This window comes from Semicossyphus pulcher, unplaced genomic scaffold, assembly GCF_022749685.1.
Source record: "Semicossyphus pulcher isolate SPU_LCO1_2020_fin unplaced genomic scaffold, fSemPul1.0.p SCAF_17, whole genome shotgun sequence".
In the NCBI taxonomy this organism is placed as follows: domain Eukaryota; kingdom Metazoa; phylum Chordata; class Actinopteri; order Labriformes; family Labridae; genus Semicossyphus; species Semicossyphus pulcher.
The window spans coordinates 10,602,812-10,628,772 of NW_027211681.1; the positions used below are offsets into that span (position 1 = coordinate 10,602,812).

Sequence of the window (25,961 nt, forward strand, 5' to 3'; positions counted from 1 at the left end):
CCACTTTTGGCTCGTGTCTGCCGGGGAATAGAAATATTCCTCGACATGATAAAGCTCTCGTGCTAAAGAGAGAAGTGGTTACGTGTTCAACTCTTAGAGATACAAAGAAAACATACAGGAAATGGATAAAGATCAAAAGCCTGATAAACACGCGATTAGTCGCAGCAGGGTGAAGGAGAGGTTCAACGGGAGAAGCAAAAAATAGTCTTCACAGCGAACCTGCTGATGAAAGCTCATGCAGAACACGTTTCCATCATGCGGACGGTCAGATGCAAACACACACACATGCTCACATTTAGTGCACACACAGGTCGTGCATGTGCATAACACTCAGTTGCGAGGAGGAAGTGGGTGCTGTATCAATTCACTACTCACCTAATTAACTCTTTTCTGTAACACATAATTTATAGACTGTAGTGGAGATGTTTTACAGAGGAGCAGAGTTGAGACACAAAAGCAAAGACAGAGCAAAACGAGTGGTCCTTCATATTCCTTCATGGTGACATCCCACTCTCAGAACCATCAAGAAAGAGGCGTTTATTTAGCCACGTTAACGGTCCGTAAGAAAAAGGGGAAAAAGGGGACTAAAGTGGCGCGTGTGTGGGGCCTATATGCCGCTGGGTGTTTCCAATAAAGCTGAGTGCACAGTCAATTTCAGGCAGGTGTCCACGGATATATAGGCTAAAAACTTACAGTCTAGCAGTGGTGACGCTTTAAAACAGCGCTCCCAAAAAGGTGTGGCAGCGAGAAGTAGAGACGAAGCATCAAACACAACGTCAAAGATAAGGAGGAAAACGTGACAGAGCTGGAGAGAGAGGAAGTGATGAGATGAGGTCTATTTTTATCTGTCTATCAGTCTGTCTATCTACCTGCACACTGTCTATTGCACCTCAAATCCACCGCAAGGCATTACCCACTTAATCCACTCTTCAACATCCAACTAATGCCAACCGGTCTCTCTCTCTTCCCTGATAGAGGAGGAGGATGAAGACGAGAGCAGAGGGAAGAGCTTCAGGGATGAAGAATGAAAACTGATTAAAGAGAGGGACGGGAAAACTTTGAACATGCAGAAGCTCAAGGGTTCGTTTCTATTTTCGATGACGACAGTGAGCGTGTGTGTGTTTGTGTGATGGGAGGCAGTAAAAGAACTAATGGCAGAATGAAAATGAGCATAAATCAAGCATGAAATGGGATACTCTCTTAATAACTCCAGATGGCTATTAGCTCCAAACTTTGAATGCACCTCAGTAAATAACATGAACTAACTTTAGACACAATATCCACAACTTTGCCAAATTGTAATGAATAGTAACAGACGCAAAAGCTGCCTAGAAATAAATGTAATTTTCCTTGAAACTTAATTTCTCCTCCTTCGATACGACAACAGGTTGCGCAACAAATGAAGCATCTTCATCAAAAGCAGAGCGGGTGAATTAAAGGTGGACAGATACAAAGATTTCCCAAAGACGACAATCAAAGATGCGTTGACTTAATGAGAAGAACAGAGGGGGCGGAAACGGTGCGAGACCAGACCACTATCGACTGACTGAATATCGTTCTTTTAGGCATAGTTTAGTGTGCGAGTGCATGTGTGTGTTAATGTGTGTTTTATGTATACGTAAAGCACACACAAATACACACAGACAGACAGATAGACAGACACTAAACGATAGTTAACCTACCTAGAGTTACATTTAAGAATCCCGCAAGAGTGTGATGCAAAGAAAATGGGTGTGGAGGGACCAAAAAGAGAAGGAAAAGGGGAAAAAGTCAATCATGAGGAGTTTTTAAGTTGTCTTTGAAGAAAATTCATCCAAGTTCATAAAACATCAGACTTTAGAGACAGAAAGAGGCGATAGGAGGGAGGGGGTGATGAACTGACGGCAGCAGTTAGGGATGAAATGGCAAGGAGAGACCGACAGGTATGAGACGGTTTGGTGAGAGGGATGGAAGAGTGGAGAGGAGGAAAGAAAGGACAAAAATGAAAACAAAGTCCTCCCTCCGTTTTCCTCTTCTCTCACTCATAAATAGAGAAAATTATACACCAGGTAGATGGAGAAATAAATGAGGAGGCAAATGACGGAGAGAGAGACTATATGAAAAGATGAAGCACCTCCCAGCACCGCGATGAGGAATAAGAAAAATATAAAACGAAAGAAAAAATTGAATACTCCAAAGCCTTCCGTTTTTGCTCTGTTTAGTGATGCGAGGGGTGGGGGGGGGCTGTCAGTTATCTCCCCCCGCTCCCTGCAACTGGTCAGTCTTCTTTTATCTTCTGTCCTCCTCAAAGCAGGATGCTCCCTTCCCTTCAGATGAGCTGTAACCCTTTGCCAACACAGCTGTTAGACATGGCACTCAGGCTGGATGCATGCTGGGGTGCTGCTACCCAGAGATACACAGAGTGGAGCCGAAACACACCTCTGGCTGGCATGGAGCGCAGAGCATAACTCAAACTGCACTAACTCGCTCTCCTCCGCCTCCGAGAGAGAGAGAGAGAGAGAGAGAGCGAGAGAGAGGGAGAGGGAGCGAGAGATGTGGAGGTGGGTCCCTCTATAGGATTGTGAATTAGAAAGATGCTACAGTAAAGAAGGGCTGTTGCAACAATTGTCAAGAAAATTGTTCCTATAAAGAAAGCAATAGCTCCCTCTGTTGTCAGGCCGTGCTCAGAGATGAAAATAAAATGAGCTAAATTTGGAGATCAGTTACTTACAAATCACCTGTCATTCCCAAAGATTTCCATTGGTCCTCCAGAATATGTTACCCAGCTATCTAAAAAATGTATTTTACACAGTATTCCCTCACTATCAATGTGCAAGTTTTCTGCTTCAATCAAAGTCTAAAACCTGTCAAAGTTTGTAACAAATTATCGGGGAAAATGTAATTTACATTTATTAGAATTGTTTTGTCTGAAATAACAATATAAACAATATTTACTCCAATACAGCATTCTTTCATAGATACAAGTTACTGAAAAGAATTATACTTTTTTATAGTCTAATTAAGCTTGATAATGTTCAGCGAGCAGGTTGTTCAAGAAAGAAACCAAGAAAGGTTTTAAAAAACTTGTTTCACCTTGAACGCCTCACCGCGGTGAAGTTAGTTTTATATTGGATATTCGACACACATTCACTCAGGAGCCAGCGGCGCTTTCTCTCTCGGCTTCCCCCAGAGATGGTAGAGGGAGGACGGTTAACTGAACTCCGAGCCCTCGCACTTATAGTATTAACATCTGACAAGCTATTAAAAAAAACAATAATTTTCCCATAAAAAAATTCAATAAAATATTAGCAGGAAAAAAATACAGTAGAATGAGCTGTGTCTTCTATGTCCAAGCGATTATTAACATCTGACATTGATTTGAGGACACTGGGTCACATGAAAGCTATTGAAAAAATTACAATAAAATGAGGTGGAAAAAAAGCCATTTTTCTTTATTTGAAAAATATATAGAAAATAAATGAATAATACTCAAACATTTAAATGTACCCAATTAAGTTGTATTTTTTAATCCTAACTTTAATATAGGCAATTCACAGACATATTATAAAAACACAAGTTTTGTGTCCATTTGACAGTAATTTAGTGATGGTCCCTAAATCAGGCTCTGCCAGTGTTTTTTGTGAGGGCTCGGAGTTCAGCTAACCGTCCTCCCTCTGCCAACTCTGGGGGGAGCCGAGAGAGAAAGCGTCGCTGGCTCCTGAGTGAATGGCTGTCGAATATCCAACTTAAAACTAACTTCACCACGGTGAACGCCTCGTTGTAAATTATTGAGTTAGCTTTAGTTACTATGAGCGATATAAAAACGTTGAAATGAAGTGCAAATTTGCTCATTTCTAAATCAATAAAAAGTTTCAGTTCAGATAATTCAGGTCCCAGAATTTCATGTTGTTGTTCTTTTTAATTGAAACACGACTAAACGCTGAGCCTGTAACAAGCTAGCAAGGTTTAGGCTACTAACTAGCAAGTTTAGGTAACTTAGGCTAAATGTCTAGCTAGCTCATTTTTATACCTAGGTTACTTAGAAATTAAATTAACTTACCATGTTGTTAAAAGTCAGTAGTTCTGTCCGACACTCAGCGTGTTTTATTTTTGACGTTACACTTTAATATTAATAAGCAAGCTAGTGCTGTTAACTTGATGACGGTTAAAGGGAAATGCTCATCCAATGTCCTCACCTACGTCCGCAGCACGCATATTCAGGGATAGTTTCTGGTCTTTGTTTTAAGATTCCCCTGGGTTGGTCTTAACAGAAAACGATCTTATTTACATTAGAAACGGGACCTTAATTAACAGACAGGGAAAACAACCGCATGAGCCGAGACGAAGAGACGGAGAGCAAGCTAGGGGGAGAGAGGGACAGCTCGCACCCAAGTTACGTATGTAACATGACGTGATTTATTTATTTTTACAAACATATTTACTTATGGCCTGCGGGAGATTATGACTATGTATTTATTTCGAAGAAAATTAAACAGGAACCGCAATAAGGAACCTTCTAGTGACTTTATCAAATAATTTCCTGGAAAAGTCACAAATAAAGTTAAAAAAAACAACAACGGCAAGCCTCCTAATCTCTACATTTTCGGCGCGTGTCACGCTTCCAGTTGACCATTGCCCTGATGCGGTCAGCAACAGACTAGGTTTCCACCTAGTCTTGTTTATTGTCATCTTATTCAGTCACGTGTGAGACTGATCATTAAGGTCGACCGTTTGATCAGTGTGACATGATTTCTATTTCCCCTGAAACTTTTAGCCTCATAAATAATTTTCAGTTCATGAACATAACAGTATTTGGGCTTATTAAATAATGAATTCAAATCAGATTATCAGTAATTAAAAATGCAAATAATAAATAAAAAATATAAAGGCAAAGTGCTGGTAAGAAATGTCTGTATGGCTCTAAGCAGCAGGAACCGCTGCCATCACAAACGGACATCGCTGCTCGTGACAGTTCAGTGGAAAGGACGTCTCATGTATCTTAAAAAACATTCCCTCTCTCCTCTCTTGGTTTCCTCGCGTCTCTCCATGCATCTCTGGTGGGAGGGACTAAGACGCAAGTGAGGGATGCACGGATGCAATTAAAGAGACTTGAGAAGCAGTCCCAGTGATGGCTGCTTCCCAAGTCTCTTAAATTGCATCCATGTTCCCTTCACTTGCGTCGTTCACTTGCGTTTTAGTCCCTCCCACCAGAGATGCACGGAGAGACGCGAGGAAACCAAGAGAGGAGAGAGGAAACGAGGGAATGTTTTTTAAGATACATGAGACGTCCTTTCCGATGAAGCGTCACGTGCTGCGACGTCCGTTTGTGATGATCGCGTCAGCTGATCACCGCTGGATCAACTGTCAGTCTGCTCTAACAGCTGTTTGTGTCTGCACACATGTGCACTGTATTCATTCTAATAAAACACACAGTAACAGTGCTTTCTCTCTGTAACCTGTTACCTGTGTAACAAACACCTGCACATGAAGAACAGGCTGCAGTCTGTGTTCCTGCTGCAGAGCCAGACGGACATTTCCTACAGCACTGTGTCTTTATATTATTTGTTCATTATTTACATTTTTGATCACTGATCATCTGATCTGAATTAATTATTTAATAAGCCCAAATACTGTCTGTTCATGAACTATGAACATTATTGATTAGGCTCAAAGTTTCACGATAAATAGAAATCACGTCACGCTGATCAAACCTGACCTGATGATCACTCTCGCACGTAAAAAGTGTTACCTGCTGACAGAGAGACTCTCCTGCTCCCCCTGAATTCGTTCATTCACCTGTAATAAAAGTTAGCAGGAAATAACTGATCATGATGAGAGGTATTTCTTTAGATTAAATTTAATACAAATGAATCTGTTTTTGCTACTTTTGATTTTTGACAACTTATTTTTACTCAGATGTTGACCCAGAAAACAGATCAAATCTGCAGTTATTCACTGCATTTTATATATTTTACGACAAGTTAGGATCAATATTTCATTCTAAACGATCTCAGCTTGTCAGATACCAACTCATTATACCGGCGTTGTTTATAGTCGGTTTCAAGGCGCCCTGTAAAGTCTGTTTTAAGGTCCGCTTCTTCCTCTCTGCGATATGAAACTCCGGTGATGTTGTGTTTCACATAAGTCCGATCTGCTGCAGCGTCCAATCACTAACTGATCTGTAATAAGGGGGCGTGTCGGCCAGTAAAAGACTTCCGTAGAGGCTGCTCTCGTGTATCCTCGCTTATCGCTCCTCGGAACTCCCTCCTCTCTCCTCGCTCCTCGCTCCTAGGAGCTATCAAATAAGAGACTTGGGAAGCAGCCCATATCCCCCTACTGGTAAGCCAGCTGTTTCTGTGTTTACTTAACAGCAGCAGTTTTCGGCCTTGGTCGCCGGATTTGCCACACATTCACAAGCACACTACTGATGTTCAACTCTCCTGTCATATGAACTGTGGCAAAAATTGTTGTAGAAGTGAGCAGTTCATCACAGCCACCAACGAAAATAAATACATGTATTTGCAAGCACGTTTCAACCTGGTTTCGATCTCACCTGAATATAACACACCATAAAACCCACTTATTGCTGTGAGCCACAGAAATCACACACGAACTTGGTCCGTGTCATATATGAATTAATTCTGTCAGCATTGAAGTAACATTATATTTTGGGTTCATTTGAAACAACTGGTTACCTTGAGCTTGTGTCAGGAAATACCCAAACATATCTGGCACATAGGCCATACAGGCCATATGATCCGCCTCCTAGATAGATAGAGCGATAGATAAATACTTTATTGTCTGAATTTTTTCTTGCATCACAGCAGCTCCATGTGCAACATAAAAATTACAGACAGGATACAAAAAAACATTTGACAAAACAACTCATAACACAGAGGATAGTGTTCAAGGCCCTTTAATGTACTTTTGGTCCGGGACTTAGTTTGATGTATGATTTCAGGATAGACTGATGAACACATTTCTTGATGCTAGGGGGGTCAGATTGCAACACTTGGAGGCTTTGTGCACTATGGGGTGACTCCGGGCCTGGCTCCTCCTGCGTCTCACCAGGTTTGAAACCTGTGTGTTGCGCAGCTCCTGATTCTGCCTGACACTTCAATATCAATGTTATTTAGTCCGGTGTAATGCGTCACGTTGAGGGAGAAGAAGTCCGGGTTAAAACTCTGTAATATAAAGAGGCTGACATCATAGTTCATATCTGTCCATCCATTTATATAATACATAATAAAATATATAATAACAAATACTATAATAAAACGCAGAATATCATCATGTGATCATGTGTTTCGGATGAGGCCGATGACCAGTGTGTCGTCTGCAAACTTCAGGAGTTTAACAGAGGGGTCCCCTGAGGTGCAGGTGTTAATGTAGAGGGAGAAGAGCAGTAGCGCAAAGTAATGACATCTTGTTTAGTTACAAACTTAGAAACTAATTGATTCATACAAAACCAACATCCGTATCAGGGAGCATGCCAGTCAATGCACTGATCTGATACCATCATTTATTACGCCCCAATCCAAGATCTCTTTTAATAAACATTGTAAACTAATATTTTGTAAAAAAAAAAAAATTGTTTGTGTAAATCTCTGTTTGGGTTTGATGAAGCTATGAAGACTGACTGCAAATACACTTGTCTTGTTAACTGAGAGGGCCAAGAGAGTTGTTTACCACATACAGAGCAGCTGAAGGGTTTCTCTCCTGTGTGAATTCTCATGTGTATGGTCAGATACAGATTCTTTTTGAATGTTTTACCACATTCTTTTCCGTCATTGTGCTCTCATGTTTAATGTTTTCCACAGAGCTTCAACCTGAATGATGTTCTCTGGTCTTCCAATCATCATCACTGTCTTCAGTCTCTGGTTGTAAATGTCTCTCGGGATCCGAGTTCCTGGCTGATTCTGCTCCTCCACAGTCATCTCCACCAGGTCCTGTTTCTAACTCTTTTTTCTTTATAATTCGGTTTTGATGAAGCTCTGAAGCCTGACCGCAAACACCCTTGTGTCTTGTTAACTGAGAGGGCCAAGAGAACCTTTCACCACACTCAGAGCAGCTTAAGGTTTTCTCTCCTCCATGATGTACCATGTGAAGTGTCAGATTAGAGTTTCGGTTAAATCTTTTACTGCAAATAGAGCAGCTGAAGGGTTTCTCTCCTGTATGAATTCTCATGTGTGTGTTCAGACTTTTTTTAAAGGTAAATCTTTTACAGCACTCAGAGCAGCTGAAGGGTTTCTCTCCTGTGTGAACGAACATGTGTTCCTTCAGGTGCTCTTTCCGTTTAAATCGTTTACTGCACTCAGAGCAGCTGAAGGGTTTCTCTCCTGTGTGAATTCTCATATGTATGGTCAGACATTTTTTAAGGGTAAATCTTTTACAGCACTCAGAGCAGCTAAAGGGTTTCTCTCCTGTGTGAACCAACATGTGTTCCTTCAGACGCTGTTCACGTTTAAATATTTCACTGCAAACAGAGCAGCTGAAGATCTTCTCTGCTGTGTGAATTCTCATATGTGCGGTCAGATGTCCTGATCTTTTAAATCTTTTACTGCAAACAGAGCAGCTGAAGGGTTTCTCTCCTGTGTGAATTCTCATGTGCACGGTGAGACTTTTTTTAAGGGTAAATCTTGTACAGCACTCAGAGCAACTAAAGGGTTTCTCTCCTGCGTGAAACAACATGTGTTCCTTCAGATACCCTTTTCGTTTAAAACTTTTACTGCAAATAGAGCAGCTGGAGGGTTTCTCTCCTGTGTGAGTTCTCATGTGTGTGTTCAGTTTTATTTTTGTTTTGAATGTTTTACCACACTCAGAGCAGCTATGTGATTTCTTATCATTCTTTGGTCTCTTATCTTTAAAGTTCACAGATTTTAAACCTGACTGATGGTCTCTGGTCTCCTTCCAATAATCATCACTGTCGTCAGTCTCAGGTTCAGAAGAATCTTCAGTCTTGACCTCAGTCTTTGGTCGTAAATGTCTATCTGGATCTGAGTTCCTGGCTGGTTCTGCTCCTCCACAGTCCTCTCCATCAGCTCCTGTTTCCATCTGTTCAGTTTGTCTCTGGTGGAGCTGTGAGGACAGAGGTTTCTCTTCATCATCTTCACTCTTCACAGAGACTGGAGCGAAGGGGAACTTGGTGGTATCAGCCTTTCCCGGTCCTGGAAGCTGCTCTCCCTCCTTACTGACCCAGAGTTCCTCCTGTTCCTCTTTAATGTGGGGGGGCTCAGGGTCCTCCTGATCCAGACTTGGGCTCCACTCCTGCTGCTCAGGGGGAAGCTTCTCTTTACTCACCAACAGCTGCTGGACATCTGTAGGACACAGTAAATAAAAATAAAACAGATGTTAAAGACCACCCCCACAAAAAGCAAATCTGAAAAACTTTAGGATTGTTGGAGAAAGAAACTTTGTCTTCACAGCTGGTGAGTGTTGTCTAGGGGTAAAAGAAAATATTGATACACTTAAGTATCCCAATATTATGTTTTGTGATACTGTATCGATTCTCAAAAACACTGTATCGAATTTTAATGAATAGTTTACATGCAACGATTCATGGCAGCGGTTCATTTTGTGCTGTTTAAATCTCCGATTGCTAGATGGTAGTTCAGCCATTTGACTTGTAGTGGGTGTGACTATGAAGATGCGGGGTGCAAGTCAGAGACAAGTCTGACAAAAAAATAATAAAAAATAACAAAAATAGTTTTATCAAACCGTACAAACAATAAGCCGGCAAACAGTAATTAAATGCATTCATCAAAAGCAACAGCCAGGCATAAGCAATAAGAAAAAGCACAACCCAAAACAGCTTTTCAAAAATGTATTTACACAAGCAAAACAACACAGCAGTATGAAAGTGAGCAGGTTGTGTGTGTACAGGCCCCATAGTCCCAGTTCAATCCGCTCAGGTAGTCTGTTACAGGGTTTCCGACAAGTCCCACAGTTCAGTCCAATCCAGTAAAACGAAAACCAAAAACACAATCTATTCTATTTACATTTCTTGACAGTAGGACTTTCCCCATTTTTTAATCTAATATTGTGCTCACCATAATGCACCAATTAGCCTACACAAGACAAATTCCTTGTATGAACCAACATGACAATAAACACAGATTCTGATTCGGTCAGAGTTTGCTGCGTGGGTTCTTTTCAAACGAGTTTAAAGTGATTTAATAAAATATCTGAATGCCATTTTTTCAGAAAAACCATTCAATCAATTTCTATCATAAAAACATCACAAACCTTTAAATATTTCTGTTTTTTCTATAAGAATAAATGAAATAGTAAACAGGTTATTAGAATAGTGTCAGATTTGTGTTTCTCCTCCATTAAAGTCACGCTGTGAGTGTGTAGGATTATTGAAGATTTTGGGTTCAATGGCGTTTGTGTATTTACCACCAACCATGTTAAAGGTTTCCTCATTTTAACTAATTACCGTAATGTTGGATAGTTTATTCTACAGCAATGCATCATGGTCTATAAGATTATCATATGATCATGTGAAAGTTTGGGAACTACTGATCTTTAGTTCAATATAGTAGTAGAACTAGAAGTTTGCTTAATCTCTAGTAAAAGTAAAGTTAATAGTATAAAAAAGTGTAAAAGTTTCACCACTGATTTTCATAAATAGTATGAAGCGCCATCAGGCATATCATAATCATGACACCACAGCCACTAAAGGAGTCTTTAAGTCTAGCAAACAAACTATTTTCTTAGCAGGAGCTAGCTGCGGCTAACACGCGCTGTGCGTTTAGGAATGTTAACTAAAGGTTCGGCCTGAAACATTAGCAGGAAACACGTTTCCAGCAATTGAAGGAAACCAACCTGCTCTCCGCAGCTTTATTTCAGGTGTTAAAATTACATCCAGCAGTTTTCTTTGGCGGAGGAGCTCCTCTTCATATCCGGATGTTGTTGTTGTTTGTCCTGCCTCGTCTCTGATAACTGCAGCGAGCAGCCGCCGTCTAAATAAATCTTTAAGATCCTGAAACCCGGACATTTTTCACACATCCAAGAGTCAAAGAAGGAAAAGAAAACTAAATGCTGACGTCTTTTCTACGAGTACTCTGCTAATGTAGGACGCTAGCACATCCATACATGATAACTGTGCTCTGCCGGGGAGAGTCCTCGAGACCCGGGCTGGATCTCAAGTCTCTTATTTCACATTTCCTCGCGCCTCGATCGAACCGGAAGTAGTTCCGGAGCCGCCATACTGAAGACCGTATCGCTGCGAGGAGGGAATTTAGAGGAGCGATAATCGAGGATACACGAAAGCAGCCACCAATTAAGTCTTTTATTGGCAGACACGCCCCCTTATTGGATATCAGTTAGTTATTGGACACTGAAGCTGATGGGACTCATGAAACTTTACAACATCAACAGAGTTTCATAGGAGAGAGGAATAAGCGGGCCTTAAATCAGATTTTACAGGGTAGCTTGAAACCGACTATAAACAACGTTGTTGTCGGTCGTTTAGAACGAAATATTGAGCAGAACTTAAAAACAATGGCTGTGTTCGAAATGCCGTACTATATATTACATATATACTACATATATACTATATATATATACTACATGCTATATACTACATACTCAGTTCGGCGGTAGTATGTAGTATGGAGGAGCTTTTCAAATTTATTTTGCAGTATTCTGCCGCTTCTTTAGCTATAGCGCCCCCTTCTGCTGGAATGCTGCTGCTGTCCGTCATTTCAACTGCTGTTGTTACGTTCCAGTGCTTTGCATTGTGGGTTACAGTATCGAGGTAGACTGGTCCGATGCATACAGGAGATTTTCACCAAATCAGTACAACATACAGGCATTTTTGGCATACTGCACATTTAGCTTTTGTTTGCATACTGTATACTACATACTACACTTTTTGGCCAAATCAGTACATACTGCTAGTATAGTACGGCATTTCAAACACAGCAATAGCCAAAATAAATAACATGCAGTGAATAACTGCCGATTTGATTTGTTTTCTGAGTCACCATCTAACTGAAAATAAGTTAATCGGCTAAAAATTTAAAGTAGCAAAAAGAGATTAATTTTTAAGTAATGTCATTTAAAAAAAAGACCTCTAGTCACGATCAGTTTTGTGCCCTGTTATATTTCATTACGGATGAATGAATAAATTCAGAGGGAGCAGGAGTCTCCCTGTCAGCAGGTAACTCGCCGGGGTCAGCTTTACACATGGTCTGTATTTGACTGACTGAGTAACTGACTGACTGACTGACTGACTGACTGACTGATGGTACTTTCAGAGCCATAGAGAGAGAGAGATGCAACATCGCAATGGTGGATCATGGAGCATATTGGACCTCCACTTACACGACTCTCTGTCTACATGGCTCTGGATACTTTGTTCGGGGAATAGGTGGGGCTGCCCCTCTGCTGCTCGTCCCCTGTCCTCACCTACGTCCGCAGCGCGCATATCCAGGGGTCGTTTCTGGTCTTTGTTTTAAAGGTTCCCCTGGGTTCGTCTTAACAGAAAAATAACATACTTACTTATGGCCTGCGGGAGACTTATGACTAGGTTTTTATTTCAAAGAAAATTAAGCAGGAACCTCAATAAGGAGCCTGTGAGTGACTTTATCGATCAAATAACTTTGTGGGAAAGTTACAAATAAAGTTAAAAAAAAACAACAACAACGGCCCGGAAAATTCAAACACTTAACTTTGTTTAAATGCCTTTAAGCATATGCATCAGAGCCAAAATAACCCAGTTTTAAATTGATCTCTTATCGGCCGTCGGATTAAAAAAAAAAAAAGGCCGATGCCGATGCCGATATGCGTCAAAATGCCGAATATCGGTCTATCCCTCATTTAAACATCCATGTAAGCACTAGCTTGCAGTCTTCTTCTTCCCTGCCTTTGCTGCTGCATTGCAGCATATTTTGACGTGTGACAGTCAACTTTAGATCAGGAAGTGGGCTTTAGAGGTGTTAGATTGGTCGTGCCTGCTGTTAAAGTGAAAAGCTTTAAAACAAAAAAAGGGAGATAAAATTAAATAAGCTAAGACCTTAATAAAACCTTTTATTGTGTTTGTCAAAGTCTGGTTGCCAGACAGAACTTACAAAAGTTATCATTCAGTTTCTACCGCACATTTATACATTTCTGTGCAATTCTGAGTTTACACGGACAGTCCTGTCACCTAAACTGGAGCAAAGCAAGAGACATCCGGGTCCGAGTAACGAGAGTCAACAACATAAATATCTGACTTGGTAGAGGGGCGAAAGAATTCAATTATATACAGAACAGCTTATGTCACTAAAAATACATTACATACATCAACCAGACGAAGCCAACCGCTTGACTCTTCAGTTCTCCACGTCAGTTAGAAGTCCAGTTGTTACGCAGAGATATTTACAGATAGTGTGAGTGTAAAACGCACATCATTTGAGTTCCTAACACAAAAAAGAAGTAAAAGAAGTCATGAACTTTAAATGCAAAACCGTTTCCATTCCTCAACTGTTCAGCTTGAGGTGGAACTAATGACATTTGTGCACTGAGGTTCACAGAAGGAGCCAAAGCGCCCGTATATGTCTTTGGCTCTAACAGCGAAATGGTAAGTGGAGCCAGACTGGAACTGGGTCAGTGTACAGGCCATGGGCAGAGGAAGGGCCTTCACCTCCCCTATCTTCTTCCAGTGCTGCTGAGCCGCATTGCTGCTCGAGTTGTCTTGATGGAAGGCATAGAGGTGATAGCTGTCTACAGTGGCACAGGTCCGATCGGTTTCTGACACACACCAGGACAGCACTATACCAGTCTGGCTCGGCACCAGCTTCAGCTGAGGCTGCTGAGGAGGTGAGGTCCGCTCAGCCTCGGGGGGTAAGCGTGGAGGTGCGGGTGCAGCCGGGAGAGGGGGCAGTGCCAGGCTGGGGTTTCGAGGCGGTGCACTAGTGGTGGAGCGGGACTTCCCTGGAGAGTCCTATAGAAGATAAAATGGTTGTATTACTTATTATTTCTTAAATAATTAAAAAGCATCAAGGAATTATTTATATTGAAAAAGTGTCTAGGCATTTATAGAAAAAAGTGTTTCGATAAGCTCAGATGAGTTTTCAAACAGCTGTCAATCGAAGCTTTGATGGGAAAAGACAACTCGACCAACACTAGCATGCAAGTAGCATGTCAGCAAAATATGCCTAATGCAGTTCTACATGCTCACCAGTGGGGGGCGGTGGTGGACCGTCAACTGAGGATTGTTGGAAGAGTTCTGAGTGCTTTGGGGGGACGACCTTGCTCCTGCACCTGTGAACAGACAAACAAAAAAAAATAATGTAAAACAATATACATACAACCATGACACCAAGACACAAGACACAGTAAAGCGATAAAGTTTCAGAACACAGCGGAGAAGTAATTATCAGGCAAGAGTGTCTGTCAGTCAAAGTTGACACGGACCAGGTGGTCTTTCTATGTAGCCAGGGGGTTGTTGTGCAATTCCCTGAAGCAGTTCCTTTTCGATGTTAAGCAGAGAGGGAGCTAGCACCTCACGCACTACACTGCTGTTTTCATCCTCTTGATACCAGCATTCTGGCATCTCTTGCAGTATCTCCTGGCTTGGCTGGCAACGTCCCCAGAGTACGCAGGGATACAAGAGGGTGTTGGTTGGGGTGTTGCTGAGGATTTGTAATAAATCTAATAAATATTTAATCTTCCACTTGCGTAAATTTTGGCAGCACCACTGTCAGCAGTAATAAATCCCAGAATTTCCCGCACAGTAAAAAACATTTTCCTCGTTTTGGATCCGACTTTGCGTTTTTGAGGAAAGTAAAGTGGAAGTGAAATATTGAGTTAACCGGTGCTTTTGTGATCTGCCTTGGCAACACTGTCATGCCGTGGACCCAAATCTGGACATCCCATTGGTGACTTTGGACGGCTCACCCCTCTTTCGAAAGTGCAAAGCCCGTAGAAAGTAGTGCGCTTGGGTAAATCTGTAAGAAAGATTCGACCAGTAGATGGAGACATAGGCCGTGTCTTCGCATAGAGGGCTAGCAGGTTTGCCTGATGTCGTGTACTCAATGAAGACATTCAAGCAGTGACAACTAGTGCGCAGAGTTTATGTTTCTAATGATCTAAGTGAAGTACAAGGTTGTCAATATCAGATGGTGAACTTACTGGTAGGAATGCTGATGACAGGGGCCGGGCGCTGGGTGGGTGAGGGAGCTGCACGATTGGCAGTCTTCACTCCCGTGACTGGAGAGCAAACAGTTCAACACCATTAGACTACAGGCTGATTTTACAAACAGGATGTTAGGCACAAAATGAGTTGCGATTTAACCTTACCTTGTACATCATCGTCGTCCTCAGTGAGGTCGATGACGGAGCCTTTTGGTCGCGCCCCTGGAGCAGCTGCTTTGGATGGAGTGGATCCTGTAGCTTGGTTGTCTGAGAAGAAATGTTGAGAAGTGATGAGAAAAGAGAAACACTTCACACTGACCTTAGATCAAAACAAAGACTACTGAAGAGGCAACACAAGTCATTGGAAGTGTTAGCAGTAAGAAGACACAAAGAGTCGTATCGTACTGTAGGATAATACCATATTTCTGTGTTCCAGGCAACTACTGTCTCTTCACTACTCAGCAGAGATTGATTTGTGTGGCAGTATGAGGCTGCAAAGACATGACTGCTTCCAGGAAGAGTCCCCCAGCTGTTTCTGTGAAACCTTCGTATTATATCAGTCAAAGCCTTTTTCACATATCAAACCAGGACAAAGTCCAGAGTTGCCCTTTCACATAGTTTCAAACCATTGGGAGACTGCTGTTGTGGGACATGTCACTTTGACTACTTGGCCATCACACAGGCTTCATACCAGGGGACTGGCAGGGTAAATTATGTTTAACGTCCAGTTCAAGTGATTCGGACGTTTGTGTTCTCTCACGCAGCCCTTCCAGGGACATGCTCAGGAGGGCAGTGCATGTGTGAAGGGTGTTTAAGACCAGCTAATGTTAGCTAGGTAGTGGTGAAATGTAAACGTTAGATGTTATCTAACGAAAACTGTTTGCGATAAGCAGTTATCAATTCGGTTCTACTTTGAAATATGGCCTGATGCCTGCATAATCACTCCGCATCGTCTTTTTCATCGTCTATCAATTTGAAGGCAGTCGATTGTCAGATTCCCAGGTCTATATACAGCCTGGAACACAGCACTACAACGTTCAATATCGATATTATTCCAGCATTTGAGCGACCAACCATGAGCATGACGTCAGAGGAATATGGCTGCCTTGTGAATATGGTGTGTTCTGACATTTCTGGAACTGGCTGAATGACAGACCACCACATCTTAGATACATTTTAAACAGCCTTATTCATTTCAAGTCCACCCTACCTGTCTTTGACGTCAGAGATGTCCCTTGTGGCGGTCCTGGAGCAGTCGACCCTGTTGCTGCCGGCCCAGAGGTTGCAGGAGAAGATGCTGAAGACATCGCTCCTGCTACAGAGACAGACTGAGCCGGTGTCCTGGCTGATGTCACGGACACCCCTGCGTTGGGTGTAGTAATCCCCCCAGCACCTCCCTGGTAGACAGCACGGGCGAGAGAGATCTGGGTAGGCGACATCTGGCCAGCGGAGGCCTGGAGCGCTGGCACAGTGGCAACTGTGGCAGACGCGGGTGCTGTGGTGACAGTGGGAGCAGGCTTGAGTATAAAAGTGGTGGAAGCAGTGGTTTTGGCCTTTGTGAGTGAGCCAGCTGCAGACAAAGAGGAGACAGGAATGTTGACCAGCGTTCCTGCCTGGCCATTAGTCATTGATAAAGGCAGCTGGATGAGGAGCGGCTGGCCAGTAGCCATCATGCTGCTCCCGTGGGCCGTCTTCAGCAGCAGGGTGCCTGTGGGACTCTGAGTGGTGATGCCAGCGGCGAGGGTGGAGGCAGCATTAGAGGTGGAGGTGATCAGCTGGAGGATGGGGGCCTGTGTAACCATGGCAGTGGAGGTGGGTGTTTGGATTGAAGCTGCGGCGGAGGCTTGTGGAACTGAAGAGGCTGGATGTGCAAAGGAAAATAGGAAAGATGGCTCGTTTCAGAAAGTAACAGGATGCATTAACTCGTCATCTCCTACTTTATTACATATTAGTCCTAGTTATACTGAAGCAGTGTTTATTGTAACCAAGGGTCATGGAAGTTTAACCCCAACCTAGCATACCAGGGGCAAAAGACACTTACTGCAACTAGCATGCAGACAAATTGAGTCACATGCTCGTGCATGACTGAAAGAGACTTCAAGATAATGCTCATCATTCTTGCATTTTCTGTTACTGTCAATAAATCCCAACAATCAAAAACCAACAATGCTTTGCTCTGCTATTGTCGTAAATCATTAGCCTGTCTGTGGCACTTAACTTTCCACTGAAGAGCTACGTTTTTTAAAATCAGGTCACAAATAAAATATTTCATTTCTAAAAAAGGCTAAACCATTTTTTAGGGCACTGACATGTTTGTAAACATTACTACAGTTTTGGCCTTTAACACATTTCTTTGCACCAGTGAAAGAAGCTCCTGTATCCAGACAGAACCACATGAACACATGGAGAACATGCAAACTGCATGGGAAAAAAACAAGAACAAGCACTAAAACTGACAGCTGTGTTGCTGATGACACAGCTAACTGTCCCTGTGGTCATTCTATGGTATGGAAAAGACCAACACAACATTCAGCCAAACACTGGTACTCACCAGCTGTGCTGGTCAAAGAAACGGTTGGAGTCTGCTTTATCTCCATGGACGTCCGGATTGGCCTGTTTGGAAAGATTGCTTATGCTTAGAGCTGTTCACGCTTAAAGCTGTTCACGTCCACAACAGGAAGACAACCGAGTGAGCTTAGGTAGTGACGTTTCACTTTATTATGTCATACAGTCAGTTTGAACAACTTGTACCTGAAGTACATGTCTCAGTTTATAATAAAGCATTCATCAGTCTGTAAGTATAAACATCTCCAGTACGGGGCCGATTCCACTTCTTAAGTACAAGTCACCAGAGATTCACATCCCTTTCAATATGAAATCAACTTTTATGAACGCTGATGAGATTTAAGCCCAATTAGAAATCGTATTTAGACACAATGTTTGATCATTTCCATGATGACGTATGACAGTTGTCCCAGTATGCTTCTGTTTCTGTAACAAAGACTGTCAGTATAACACAGCAGTTCTTGCATCATATTCTCGAAAAAAATCTGCTTTTCTCTTCACGCGCAGAATTTCATTGATAACGTCTCGAATCTCTCTCCAGGCGTCACAAGACAGTGCAGGAAATCGCCGTTCAATGTACATCTTCATTGACCTTCTTAAATTCGTGGGCAGTGCCTCCTTGCCCAATAGTCCAACGTAATTGACCTTTGCGACCCAGTCGCAGTAGTCGTCATATGGCACTAGGTAACGAAATATGTAAGATGCAAAGCGGTCAGGCCGAGGAAGCCCCGAGCTTCTCTTGCAGTTTTGGTAAAGCACATTCTCTAAGTGGGACGAGATTGTGCGGAGTTTAATGTCTGCTCTGCATTTCCCCTCATTGTATTCTGCCAGTTTATTTGCCATGGCAATATGGCGTGACATGTCCTCTTCCTCCTCCATTTCCTCTTCCTCCTCCTCCTTCTTGATAGACAGTAGAGGGGTCTCACCAACAGAGGGCGCCACTCCCTCTCTGGGCTCTACAGTCTGCCGACGCAGCTCGCTGTTGGGAGGAGAGGTGCAGTTTTAACTACACTCTGCACTGCCTGAGGAAATGCTCAGGCTTCACATTGTAGAACGTCACAAGACTCAAGACCTGGACCCACACGGGGTTACTTTGCAGGCGCCAAACATAGCCTGGTGTGTTTGTTTATTCCAAAGCACTCTACAGAAATGTTTGGAGTGAATCTAAGTGGGTAACAAAGTTGATCCTGACAAACATACAAGGGACATGGAATCTTGTTTTCCCAAAATGTGGATTTGGAGCATGTAGGGATGTTTTATTCTGGTTATAAATCCAGTCTCTGTGATTACAGATAGCAACCTGGGACAATGTCAACACAGCGGACGGCTCCGTGCGTAGTACTGGTTTCAGTCCGGTATTGTCACGTTCATACAAATTACAAATTAAACTATATTCACACAAAATACCAAAGTGCTGCTAGCATGTTTCAGTACACTTATGCAGCAAAAGTCAGAATATTTTGTCACAGGATCAAATGGGCAAGTAAACATGTGAGCTTGCATTAAAGTGATCAAAATCCCAACTTCAGAGTCCTCAGAACCTCATGGCTAGATTCATAAGTTGCACACTTACCGTTGAGCTTGAGGGTTGGGAGGGAGAGTTAGAGTCTTGGCAGCAGAAGCAGCAGCAGCGGCAGCAGCAGCAGCAGCCAGCGCCTGTGGAAAAAAAAAAAAGACAGCATGCTGTCAGAACATTTCAGACCTTCGGTTTTATCATGCAACACAATGAAAAATATTTGTTACCTCATTTTTCCTTTTGTTCTCCGACGCCTGATTGGCCTCTCCAAACTTCTTTGCTAGTCGGGCTATCTTGGCCTAAAGAAATAGCGGCGAGAGGTGGTCTTTAGATATGTGCCTTGATGACTGTGGGGCATCTTAAAACTCTTGCACTCTACTTACTTGGAGTGTGTTAATGGCTGTTTGGTGTTTAGTGGCACAGTCAATTTTGTCTACTCTGTCCTTTAGTTCGTCGAAGCGTGTGTCAAAAATGGTCAATTCCAAGGCCCTCAACCGTTCGTCCACCAGCTGCTGCACAATCTGAGGAAGGACATCAGGTAAGAAACAAAAAAAAGCATATTTAGGTTATTTAATTGAAAGCAGAGGTTGTTGGCTTTGGGCAAACAAATACACACAGCAGGACAGGTGGGTACAAACCTTTTCTAGTTTATGGTGATTGCCAGCTTTTGCAGTGATTTTTAATTCCAGTTGTGCTTCCAACTCCTCGCGCTCCACCTTAGGCCTCTTCCCTTCTCTTTTTACAGCTTGTCCATCTTTTTCGTAACCCTCCGATAAAGTGCGCTTCAGTCCCGAGGTGGAGCCCTTCTCCTCTTGCACTACTTGAGATACAAAAACAAAAAACCGGCTATTACCACATCTGAGCCATTCATTGGCCTAAATCTTTTATGCATAATATCGTTTCTGGCACGACTGAGTTTTAGGTTCGTGTAAGTCGCACACAATGATGTTTTAACTTTGAACTGTATCAATGAATCAATCCTCTAGAAGCTCTCTGTCTCATACCTGTATTAGATGGTGGAGTGGACGATGGCCGCGATGGCTTTGTGGTCTGTTTAACTTCAGTTTTTTCTACTTTCACTGCGTCCACGTCCATCTTTTCCCCATTAACTGATCCTTTCTTCTTCTCCTCCTTTTTAATATCCTCTTCTTTGATGTTCTCACTTTTGATGTCCTTTTCTTGTTTTGGTTTCGCACAAGAGGAGGACGCTGAACGAGACGAAGGCGGACAGGGAGAAGAGGAATTGGAAGTGGTAGATTTTGGGGAGGAAGGCTTTTCATCTTTAATTTTGGCTGTGGAGGTCTCAGAGTCCTTGGTGTTTGTACTGTCACTATCTGTATCCATTGGTTCTGTACCGTCCGATGGATCGGGCACGGATGAACTTGAATCCAAACCTTTAACCGAATCCTTGGCTAAATCCACAGCTGGGTTATCCGTTGTAGTTTGTTCCTCCTGAGGAAGAACATGAATAACAATCAGTTAATTCAAGGTTTTTCAGCATTAACCAACACAGCCTGAACAAATCCAGTTTTGATCAGGCCATTCATTGTAGATGGTAGAATGAATACTAGTGTGCATGTGTTACCAACTATTTTGAAAACATTTCTTACCTTTACCTCTTTCTTTGCCTTTTCTGGGACCACCTCAGAGTCTTTTTCCTTATGTTCCTTGGATTCTTTTGATGCTGCTGTAACGGACGCCTTTGATGAGGAGGATGAAGAGTCTTTCTTGTCTTTCTTCTCCTCCCCCTCCTCCTCCTCCTCCTCCTCCTCCCCCATCTTTTTCAGTTCAAAGTTTAGAGAGTGGAATGGTGATGTGGGAGAAGTTGGAGCTTCTTCCTTTTCTTTTGGACTTTGTGAAGAGGCAGGGGAAGGGGACAGATTTAGGGACAGGAAAGGAGCAGGAGAGCTCAGAGAGGTTGGCGTGGCAGGGGACGCAGCACGAGGGGAGTTCGAGTCTGAGACATTGTTTTGTTCCTTGTCCTCCACCTTTGGTCCATCCTCCTTGTGCGTGCCATTCATAAGAGGTGGCGAAGATGTTTCCGACAAACCTGGAGCAGCTGTCAAGAGAGTGCTGTGAAGACTCTCCAGTTGCTGACGGTCACTAATCTTCATGGTTTTCCTGGCACGGAAAATCTTCTTCTTCTCCTCTGTCACAACAACTTCCATTGCTGCCTGTGGAAGGACACACAGGGGTTAGATGTTATCAGAAGGGCAACTTTAGAAAAGATCTCTTCTAACACTGTGGTATCTGCATGGGTTAATAGCTTTGTCTTTTCCGCTTATGAACCTGTCCTGGACTTTGCGCACTGCACACTAAAAAAAAGGCTGCAGAGTTTCAGAGAAGCCACTAGAGGTCACTGTAGAGCCCTGTGGTTTTCTCTGCACCTTTCTAGAAGGTTCTTCTTTCACAGAGATCTGCAAACTTAACCGTTTACAAAAGCCTGATTTAGATTATTACAAGTTTCACTTCGGATTCAAACCAGATCAGACAGATTTTTACTCCCTGATCACACATTGCTGGATTTGTTCTGCAGTGACAGTGGAAGTCAGGATGCAGCTCAGTAAGCTAGAAAGCCCTTTTTCATGTCAGCCAGAAAAACTGGAACTGTCATGACAAATCCCCCTTTCCTTGATTTTCTGACTAACCAATGGATTTCATGTTTACCTAAGCCCCGATCCAGAGAACAGAAATGACACTGAAGTTAACAACAGCAGCAACCCAACCCTCCTCCCATCCCCCCACATTCCTATTGGTTCAACCCTCAGCGAATCAGAACGGACAAACTGAGGCTGTGTTGGCAGCAGAGGCTATGCAAACCATGAAGGGTTTTCCGTACATAGTACTGATTGTTGCAAACATAGTGGTGTTGATGCTAGTTCTCTCATTCTGTATTCACATATGTATGTGAGGATTTAACTACTTTTAGTGGAAGTAAATTGAAAAGCATTACAGCTGAGTGCTGCAGGAGGCTGAGCTTAGCTGCAGTAAAATTCTCATTTTACATTCATTAGTAAGTAGGCTATGATATAAAGTAGTAGTATGCGGTGCGTACACTAAATAAATTATCTATTAATAACTCACCTGCAGGCCGAAAGGTTCCTTTTCATGGATTTAACACAGAATTCTTCGGCAACCTGAAGGAAAAAGAGAGGTTTTATTTTAGTACATTTTAGGAAGGTATGAACGACTGTGTGTGAAATTAGGAGACCGTGCAAATAAAAGCGTAACCGTAAATTTAGCTCAGCTGAATTAGGCAGTCTATCTCTATCCCCTGGGCTTCAAAAGGAGACATGTATATTTGGGGTCACAACTTCTTCAACTGGGAAGAGCAATCACAACAGTCGAACACCCATCCGCACACAAACAGCTAGTATAGTATATCAGACACTGATATGCTGCCTCGAGACCTGGTACATGTTTACAAGTGTTGGGCTACATCTGGATTTCCCCTCAGTCTAACTTACTCTGCTAACAACAGATTTCCTGATTTTGTGGGCACTATTTTTAACTTTTTATACATGACAAAAAACATTACTATACAATGCAAACACAAAACAACAAAACCAGGTAACCAATGAGCTATTAACAGGCAATACAGCAGATTTAGAGACCTCAGTATCAGGCGTGGTATGCTAACCAAAGCACACACAAAGGTAAAGAAGAAAAGGTTCAGAAAGAGGAAATGGTTTGCCAGAACAATGGACAGACAGAGAGGTGTCAAACTGCTGAAGAGTCTGCAGCAGCAGGGGTTTCTTTTTCAGCGGTTAACTTGTTGACTGCAGAGCAGAGATCTGTCTTTTAACACACCACTAATGTTATAAAACAAACCAGTTATTGTTCAAGTAATCTTTACAATTTTAGCAATCAATTTAGTTAGCTTTGCTGCTGCTGCATTGCTGACCTACGGTACTGCAGCTGACAGAGCTCTGTGAAAAGGCCATGTTTAATTTAGCCAGTTGTATTTTGAAACTTAGCAGGCTGTTGCATGTGCGTGGGGAAAAAAGCAACGTTCACTATTAATGATCTGGACCGAGTTTATACTTAACGCTGTAAAGCTGAGCAGCAGACGCACACGCACAACACTGTCAGCTATTCCTACTCTGCTGTCATATCAGCAACCATGCTTCCTGCAATGATAAGAAACTACTTTACTGTAAAACTGTTTAAATGAAACCTGTTCAAAAAACCGTCAGCAGAAACAAGCGGTGTGGATTGTAAGCACGATCACTTGTACACTTCACATTCCAATGTTATTGCCACTGCGCAGGGCACATTATCCCCCTCCCCCATCCTACGGCCTCTTTACTGCGCCTGGATTCACTGCAGAACTCAAAATGGCCGACAGCTCTGCTGTTTTCTGCCACACTGAGCTCTCAGTAGCTAGCTGAACTGGATTCTCTATCACAGATCAGGTTGCAGCACCACTGTGCTTATTTTGTCTTTTGAAGCAAGTAGAAAAAGTAAACTAAATGTGGAATAATGAGCTAAATTACAAAAATTGAATATTATAAAAATGTTTCAATTGCTTAACAATTAACTCCTATAATGCAGACTGTTCCATTTGTAATTTATTTATCATTTGTTTTAAGCAAAGTTCATGAGCACATACTTATAAAAGAGGGCTACCTGCAGCTAGGGCAGCGAGTCCTCTGCTAAACTTGGAGAAATGCAGCAAACAATCCCTTCATGCGGCCGTGAGCATGGGTGTGTCATTCAATGTGCACCTCAGGTAAGTCATCAAAAGCTATACGATGAAAAATGGCATGCACATAATTCACTTAAACATCACACACTTGTGCTTAAGCTTGTGGGATTGCTCGTAAAAGACACAATAAAATCATGTGCACATTGTATTCCCAGCACAGACAAACTGATGTGCGTGACCTGGAATCCAAAACAATCCAACATGCACCCATTTTAAAGAAAAGAGGAGAGGACTTACACAACTTTCAGCACATTATGCGTCTCTCTTCTCAGTCAACATTAACTAACTAGGCTACTAAACAAAAGAAGGAATTTTTCCACATGTGCCTTCATGCCTAGCTGGAAGCATCCAAAAGAGGAGAAATGAGAACATATCCACCTTCTCTCTCTGGGTTTTGACAAATTTTTTTTCCTACAGATGCAGAATAAGCGCTTGTTCCGGATATTTGCTCCTGCAATCCACCACTTCAACACCAGGTGACATAATGTTGAGCTGCTGGTCATTTGTCCATAACTCTGCCCGGACGTGCAAGTCTATACAGGTCCAAATAATCAGAGCGCAGGGTACGCTACGTTTTTTTGTTGGCGTCACAATGTTTAGACGAACATCGCAGCATCAAAGGTATCACTATTGTCCTGGAAGATACCATTTAATCCATGGTACGTCAGTGGCTAGCAAGCCAGACCGGTGCTAGTACAAATAAGAACATTCATAAGGATTAGAATCTGACATGTATATCAATCAATTTTCAAACCATTGTTTAACTTAACCGGTCGTGCTCTTGCTAACCAGCTACACCGGCATAAACAAACACGGCTACAAGCAATGTCAGGGGAGCTTCCTGAGAAAATACAGTCATAGCAATTGCGCATTATTGTAAATGAATGTAATCTTGACCGTTTGATTTAAAGCCAAACAGTGCTGCATAAAGTTACGGTCAGGGTCACAACTTCTGTAACTGAGCCAAAGGTTGTTTGACCAGAGAGAAACTGGGTTTAAAAAACATGCGTACTCCGAACATAACGCGCACATTGTTGCTGGCAACAAAATGTCTCACCTGTGTTCGTGATCAGCTACTTGACTGACAACTTACAGCAGACTCTCTGACATATACAAAGCACCTTAAATGAATGTTTCTGGTTAACAAACTAACAGAAAAATTAGCTAAACCTCCTTCAACTAGCATAGCACCCTGTAAAGGTATCAAAAGCTAACCTCGAGTGGAGTGTGAAGCAGCAATGACAGAAACTGAGTTAGGTGCAAATAAAAGAGAGAAATGTAAAACATGCTTAAAAAACAAAGAGATGTCCACCTTCAGCAGGATGTGTGGGCTTGAGGCCTTCCATGCATTTGTTGATTGTAGGAGCAGTGAACGGCTTACAGGCCCGCAGGAGAACATAAAAGAAAGGAGGAGGGACTCCAGTAGGACTAGTCCACCTTGCTCCTAGCAGGGGGGTGTTATAAAAAGGGTGTGTGACCTACATGAGCCTATAATGGATATTTATGAAACCCTTTTACAAAACCACCTGACACAGCAGTCTGCCAGGATGCACAACATGAAAAACAGATGTTATATTTTTGTCTATCTGATGACAACTATCTATTGAAAGACATATTTACAAGTACCACCTAAACATTCAAATCACATGAAGTGTCTTCAACTCCAAGTAGAGCGTGGTGATCATCACTATCAACCCTAGCTAGCAGCGCACAGACAGAGGGGAAGTAGTCTGCACAGACTGTTGCCTAGCAACACCCATCCCCCAACTCTAGCACAAACTAGTCCACGGTATGGAAAGCTACAGCAAGCACAGACTGAACCATTCTGACCAAGGACAGGGGGGTTCCTGTCTCTATGATAACACTTAAGGCAAAGGGAGCTAAATGACAGAAAAAAAGGTCAAGGACAACTTTGCAACACAGAGGTGCTTCTGGAGTGCAGGGCTCGACCTTTCCTGTTGGTCTGTAAATGTTTAAGTTCAGCACCTACTGACTTAATTTGTAAAGCTGTGTTTCAATCCATCATTTACATGTAAATATTTAAAGATTCCTTCTGGTGCTATTAAAGTC

General features: G+C 42.5%; 3 protein-coding genes across 13 annotated transcripts in view; all 3 read right to left on the reverse strand.

Moving 5' to 3' along the window:
• Window positions 1–2,423, reverse strand: part of grin2bb (glutamate receptor, ionotropic, N-methyl D-aspartate 2B, genome duplicate b) — a 107,299-nt gene extending 104,876 nt beyond the window's left edge. For 2 of the 7 annotated variants that reach the window (XM_069665909.1, XM_069665903.1), the window contains exon 1: window positions 376–894. The gene's annotated coding sequence lies outside the window, so the exon portion shown is untranslated. Of the gene's footprint in view, window positions 1–375; window positions 895–1,682; window positions 2,066–2,113 lie in introns of those variants that run through there. The other 5 variants (XM_069665907.1, XM_069665906.1, XM_069665905.1 and 2 more) reach the window with 5 other exon arrangements.
• Window positions 2,424–7,707: 5,284 nt separating this feature from the next.
• Window positions 7,708–10,978, reverse strand: LOC138594252 (oocyte zinc finger protein XlCOF22-like). The gene is made up of 2 exons (XM_069665287.1): window positions 10,807–10,978; window positions 7,708–9,296 (listed from the first exon to the last, which is right to left on the reverse strand). Exons 1-2 carry the CDS (start codon window positions 10,976–10,978, stop codon window positions 7,804–7,806), a joined length of 1,665 nt encoding a protein of 554 aa, XP_069521388.1. The 3' UTR covers window positions 7,708–7,803.
• Window positions 10,979–12,999: 2,021 nt separating this feature from the next.
• The window catches only part of atf7ip (activating transcription factor 7 interacting protein), a 28,376-nt gene continuing 15,414 nt past the window's right edge, over window positions 13,000–25,961 (reverse strand). For 2 of the 5 annotated variants that reach the window (XM_069666495.1, XM_069666496.1), the window contains exons 2-14: window positions 22,268–22,320; window positions 20,794–21,357; window positions 20,188–20,635; window positions 19,822–20,003; window positions 19,567–19,704; window positions 19,411–19,482; window positions 19,241–19,323; window positions 17,654–17,715; window positions 16,313–16,963; window positions 15,268–15,369; window positions 15,100–15,177; window positions 14,147–14,229; window positions 13,000–13,909 (exon numbers count right to left, since the gene is read on the reverse strand). In XM_069666495.1, coding sequence (XP_069522596.1) covers window positions 13,454–13,909; window positions 14,147–14,229; window positions 15,100–15,177; window positions 15,268–15,369; window positions 16,313–16,963; window positions 17,654–17,715; window positions 19,241–19,323; window positions 19,411–19,482; window positions 19,567–19,704; window positions 19,822–20,003; window positions 20,188–20,635; window positions 20,794–21,351 — 2,913 coding nt within the window. In that variant the 5' untranslated portion in view covers window positions 21,352–21,357; window positions 22,268–22,320 and the 3' untranslated portion in view covers window positions 13,000–13,453. The remainder of the gene's footprint in view (window positions 13,910–14,146; window positions 14,230–15,099; window positions 15,178–15,267; window positions 15,370–16,312; window positions 16,964–17,653; window positions 17,716–19,240; window positions 19,324–19,410; window positions 19,483–19,566; window positions 19,705–19,821; window positions 20,004–20,187; window positions 20,636–20,793; window positions 21,358–22,267; window positions 22,321–25,961) is intronic. The other 3 variants (XM_069666499.1, XM_069666498.1, XM_069666497.1) reach the window with 3 other exon arrangements.